This window comes from Rattus norvegicus, chromosome 1 (genome assembly GCF_036323735.1).
Source record: "Rattus norvegicus strain BN/NHsdMcwi chromosome 1, GRCr8, whole genome shotgun sequence".
Lineage (NCBI taxonomy): Eukaryota > Metazoa > Chordata > Mammalia > Rodentia > Muridae > Rattus > Rattus norvegicus.
This window is the reverse complement of record NC_086019.1, coordinates 167,340,631-167,346,726: the sequence shown is the minus strand read 5'-3', so window position 1 is coordinate 167,346,726 and position 6,096 is coordinate 167,340,631. Positions and strand designations below refer to the sequence as shown.

Sequence of the window (6,096 nt, the reverse complement as noted above, 5' to 3'; positions counted from 1 at the left end):
ATGGAAAAAAGTACATAAAGCAATGTGTCCTTGTTCTAAACAAAATAAGTGCTGAATATAATTCACTCCTTTTTTTATTGCTCAAAATTGCTGTAATTGCCCTAAGAAATGAGGACTTGATTTAACATTTACATTGTAACTTCAAATACTCTTTGAATATGGAGAAAATATTAAGAGCAGAATTAAGCTGTTTGGTTTAGATCAACAAAATGACTTGCCCAAAGAAAAGACTTGGATAACCCTCTCCTGAATTTGTTTCGTCTTCACTCCATAAATGATGGGGTTGACACTGGGTGGGACTACCACATAGAGGTTGGCAAGGAGAATATGCACATGCAGCGGTATACTGTGACCCCCAAAACGATGAGCAAAGAAAGAGAAGAACGCTGGTGTATAGAACAGAAGAATAACACAAACATGGGAACCACAAGTACCTAGAGCCTTGAGCCGGGCATCTCGAGAAGGAATTCTAAACACAGAACAAAGGATAAGGGCATATGAGACAATGATCAGCACAACATCTAGGCATGTGGAAAACAGAGCCACTATCACACCATAGTAAATATTGACCTTGATGCTGTCACAGGCCAACCTGGCAATGCCCATGTGTTCACAGTATGAGTGACGAATGATGTTCTTCCCGCAATAGGTGAGCCTATAAACAAGGAAGATCAGAGGGAAGCAGATGAAGAAGCTTCTAATCACAGATGCAATGCCCATTTTGATGATGACAGATGGGGTTAGAATGGTGGTGTATCTTAGTGGATAGCAGATGGCCACATAACGGTCAAATGCCATAGCCAGCAGTATGGCAGACTCTGCCACGAAGATGAAGTGGAGGAAAAACATCTGAGATACACAACTAGCGAAGGAAATGCCTGCAGCTTGGAACCAGAAGATTGCTAACATTTTTGGTGTTGTGACTGTAGACAGAAAGATATCAGCCAGTGCCAACATGGACAGGAAAAGGTACATGGGTTCGTGAAGGCTGCGTTCAGTGATGATCAGGAATAATAGCAGGGCATTGCCTGCAATGGCCACTATGTACATTGAACAGATGGGGATGGAGATCCATATGTGTGACTCTTCTAGTCCTGGGATCCCAATCATGGTGTACCAGATGTCTCTGACGTTGGTGTAATTTAAAATGGTTGAAGGTGTTGTCATGTTTATTTTGCCCACTATTTCCGGACCTGCCAAAGCAGAACAATACAAAAACAAAAAAGAGAAGATAAATTATGATTACTTTATTAGATTAAATGTGAATACTAACAGTTGGCTTAGATTAAGACTAGACTCTTCATTACTACATGTCTTATATGTATTACTTTTGCTTCAGACATCAGAGGCTCTAGCAGTTCTGATGTTCAAACACAGTTCTCTTCTTCGAGGTCTAGAGCTCTAGTGGTTAGAAACGAACTGTTTTTGAGGAATGATAACTATTAAATCAATTTTAACTAATACCTACAGACTATTTTAGTATAAAACTTATAATTAAAAAGAGCCCTTTTCCTTACTTGAGTAATTTATTTGACAAATCATGGATATAAAAATTTAGCTATTTCATGTTTTGAAGAATCCTATATCAGTTTTGTGTTTTGATATTGGATCTATCTTTTGTTTACTTGTGTGTTTGCTTGCTTGACATTAGTGCAGTTACCACTTTTTCTGCTAAACCTGACATCTGACATTTTGTCTTCTCTGGACCATATTGTGATCTACAGTGTTCATGCTTGAGAACTGTGAAGCAAGTTACAACAAAATCACACATAGAACTATGGTAATGTTTTATGTAAAATTACAACTGTGATTGGACCACATTCACTGCTGCATTTGGCTACTGGAGCTTGTGAACCATGGTTTAGTCACACCATGACCACCACTGAGTTAATGCATTTTTATGCCACACCATTAGAATCAGCACACATAATCTTTATCTTTTATATAAAGGAGTTCTCTCCCTCACTCTATCCTCACCTATTTGATTTCTGTTCACGCACATGGCATACGTCTTCTAGTTTCTGTTTATAGTTCAGGTTTCCTCTTTTCTTTATTCATTTTATGAACAAATTTCAATGATACTTGGGGAAATACTATAGAAAATGGAAAAATTAATGAATTATAAACAAATCAAAGAAACAAGATAAAAGTCTTCAATTCACTTTAGTATAGTATTATGTTAAACATAATCAGATGAATATCATAAATGCACTCAATTAAATTTCTTTCCTTTCAGAGGACTCAAAGCATGGACCAACAACCATATCTCAAAACAGGCCAGGATAGAAATGTTTGGAGAAATCCATCGTGTATATTCTATGTTGAAAAAGAAGTAAAGACTTATGAAGTTATTATCATTAATTCTGTTTATCAGAGACACATTTAACTCACAAATGAAAGCCTGTCCTTGGGAAGAGAAAGAAAATACAATAAAAAGTTCAGATAAGGAAGATATAACTGCACATATTTCAAACCATCTAGCACATTGAGGGCTAACCAAAATTAGACATGTGAGTGGACACTTAGATTGTAACCATTGAACTTCACATAGCAGAATTTATGGCATTTGGGGTAAATATTGATGCTAAACAATGATTTATTAAACATGGAAGAAAGAATATATACAAGCATGCATACACACACCTATATGTTCATATTCATATACAATGTGCATATACAAATACTGTTTTATTATTTTAAAGTAAAATTTTAAAGGGATGATGTGATTATTTTTGTTCTTTTCTAGTTACATAATGATGTATTACATAACAACAGAATTTACACTTTAATTCATCAATTCAACCTTAGAGTCAATGATAGCCATGGGTATATTTTCAGCATATAGCATAAGAAATTTTTGTTGGGGAAAATATTGTCCCAGTAAAATGGATGATACAGTACTACCATTGCCTCCCATTAGGAAAAAGTGGTGACTGAAGAAGGCAAACATAAGCAGAACAATGACATAGCCATCAAAACTGTGTTTGGTTAGCTGTGCGTTATAAAATAATAAATGCATAAAACAGAGATTTCTATACAGAGATTAATGTCTGATGAACAAATCTCATAAATTATTTGATATAATTTGGTAAAAATGTAGTGATGCCGTTAATCAACATAGAGTAAATCAAGCATTAAAGGAGTATGTTGTAAAGTTAGTTGTACTTTTTAAAGAATTATTTGGCTTCTTGTGTGTTTGTTGGTAAACAAAAAGCATCTTTGCATTCTATAAGCTGTCACCTTCATGAGAATATTACTAATTATACTTATTGGGTGATATATGTTAGATAGTTGCTCATGTGAATCGTTCTTTAATAGATTTTGATGTAGTTCACATCATCTGTAAAACATCTATTACATCCTGAAGAATAGTAAAAGACAGTTCGGTAAGAGCTTTGGTTCCAGACTCTGACTCCAGACGCTTGTCTACACTGTAATTCTAGCCCCCAAGTACTTATCTGTGTGTATGAGGGATTGAAGAGTTCGGTGACCATGGTTCATCACTAGGTTGCTGTGTATAGGAAATGAGGGAATCAGAACAAAGCCTCTCACAGTTACTCAACAAGTAACCATTCATATAACTGATGCATACATATCAGATATGATTCTATTAGTGATGCACACATCATAACAAACATGATTCTATAACTGATGTATGCATCATAGCAGATATGAGATAAAGAAAGAAGCTAACCCTTGAGCCAGATTTTATCCTATCTTGTTTTATCGGGAACAAAATCACTTGGATTTTGAGTGTTTAGAAAACACCCTGGGACTATTCTTGGAGAATGACTCTGTCTTAAACAAAGACTATAAAGTACTAGGATTAGAGGAAGTATAAACAGGAAACATGCAGTCAGCTGGCTTTTAAAAACTTGACAAGGCAATGTGTATGTATGTATTAAGAATGCATATATAATGGCTCTCACTGAAGACCAGCAGTTGTATTGTAGCTGTTGGTTTCAAGCAGACGCCTAAAGAACTGTCTTCCTGTGGTTTATTGGCTAACCTGAACTTCAATAGAGAGTGACTATTCCATTTGGAAGAAACAACCCCTTGTTCTATCTGGTTTGACAGCTTCGGTAATGACTGATTCTTAGGAACAGCAGAGTACTGGAAAAAGTACTGGAAATAAACTAATTACTTAAAAAAAAGGAATGCATATATATAGCTATCCTTTTTTCTTATCAAAATATATTTCTATATGGCATGTCTTGATTATGTTTTCCCTTCCCTCTACTCCTCCCAGTTCCTCTCCATCTTCCCTACCATCTAGATTCACTTTTATGTATCGTTAGAAAACAAACAACCTTTTTAGGAAATAACAAAGTATAATATTACATAATACAACATAATAGTACTTGTCCTTTAAGTTGCATTTCTGTATTTAAATAATAGACAAATATTTTGCATTTCTAGAAAAATATGTAAATCAATCTGAAAGTTTATCCAATGTGCATAGGGCACTAGAGAGTCAACTGAACATCTCTGAGTTCTCCCTTCAGTTCTTCGCAGTCACCATGATCTTGGCTGAAATACTGCCATATTCTAACCTTTATGCCTGCTACAGCTGAAATAAAAATGTCTTATGTTATTATTCTATTTGAAACAAAATATAAAATCCAACAACAGATATGGAGTTCAAAGACCAAAAGGGCTAGGGTCAGGTTTTTGGTCTTATTATAATTCATCCTTTAGATTTAAAAAATTATTGAAATGTAACAGAACAGATTGTATGGGTACTTTTAATGTGTTTCAGGTGCATAATCTAGGTAAGAACAGTGACAGCTCTCAACTGTCCAGACTGTTCTATCCACAGGGTGCGTTTGAATAATTTGTCTTGTATATATTGTTAAATTAAGTATTCGAAGGCCTTCCCAATCAATTTTGTGCCATGATTTTGTAGTTTAAAGCTCATGAAATATATTTTAGGCATCATGCTAATGTAAATATCATTACTTGTATGATTTATGTACAACACATTATAAATGTAAGATATGACAGGCTAAGCAGCTTGCTTAGTTCTCATAACCAGTATTTAACAAGGCAGGAGCTCAGCTCACCTTTTTCTAACTAAGCCCTCGGTTGTCACTCACAAAGCAACATTCTGTAAACTGGCTTTACACCTGGCCTTTGATGCAATTTTATTCTTATCTTCTTACAGAGTTCAATAGCTCTGCCTTGCAACATTGTTATTGTTGTTGTTTTGTTATTATTATTATTATTATTATTATTATTATTATTAATTTATTTATTTATTCAGTGTGATGTGCCAAGTTTTGTGTTGAGAACAAAACATGAAATAAAAACCATAGGTCATCACTAGAATTTATTGAAATATTAAGGGTTAGTGGAAGTCTGGACATTGCAAAGAGATAAAGATGGTGAATATGTGATGGTGTAAAATCACTGTGCTTGGTGACTGCTCAGGGGATAGCCACTCAATCAGAAAGAAAGTCACTGGAAATCAACAAACTTTGATAAACCTTCTTTTGAAAGTGAGGATAGGCCTGAATTGTTTTTTAACACTAGGTGAAATGCATAAAAATACTAAGGTCCTATACAGCTTGCTGTTTATAGATTTGTTGGAATTGTCTCATTTTTTGCTCATATTAAAGTTATTTTTCTCTTCATTTCTATCCACATCACTCTTATGCTCTTGACTTCTGAGCATCTCATATTTCACCTTTCTCGCTTTGTTCAAAAAATTACCCAATGTGAAAAATGTGAAAGAGAATACATATATACCAAATCGAGCATCTCAAGAACTAAACAGACCAGAAAATAAAACTTACCATGAGATCCTCCAGTGCACTAACCTCTTCTGCTTCGAGAATCAGATGTCCTCACTCCAGGAAGGCTTTATAAATTAACGTGCTCTTTCATTTCTGGTTTGAATGATGTGAGGCACATTCTTGTTGCTCTTAGCACAGTGAAGACTCTGAGGTAGAATCTGAAACCAAATCATAGATTATTCTTCATATGTAGAAAACCTGACTTGTGATTGACTACATTGGGGTAACAAAGCCCTATTTTTCCTGGCTTATTACTTTGGAAAAAAAGTGATTCCCATTCTGGAGACATTTCTCTCATGGT

The 6,096-nt window shown here is 34.9% G+C and overlaps 1 protein-coding gene and 1 non-coding gene across 2 annotated transcripts; one reads left to right on the top strand and one right to left on the bottom strand.

The window, feature by feature from the left end:
• Positions 1-201: 201 nt before the first annotated feature.
• On the bottom strand, positions 202-1,167 carry Or52z12 (olfactory receptor family 52 subfamily Z member 12). The gene has a single exon (NM_001000743.1). The coding sequence runs from the start codon at positions 1,165-1,167 to the stop codon at positions 202-204; it is 966 nt and encodes a 321-aa protein (NP_001000743.1).
• Positions 1,168-3,918: 2,751 nt separating this feature from the next.
• On the top strand, positions 3,919-4,054 carry LOC120100375 (small nucleolar RNA SNORA2/SNORA34 family). The gene has a single exon (XR_005500138.1). It is a non-coding gene; the product is annotated as a small nucleolar RNA SNORA2/SNORA34 family (small nucleolar RNA).
• Positions 4,055-6,096: the final 2,042 nt, after the last annotated feature.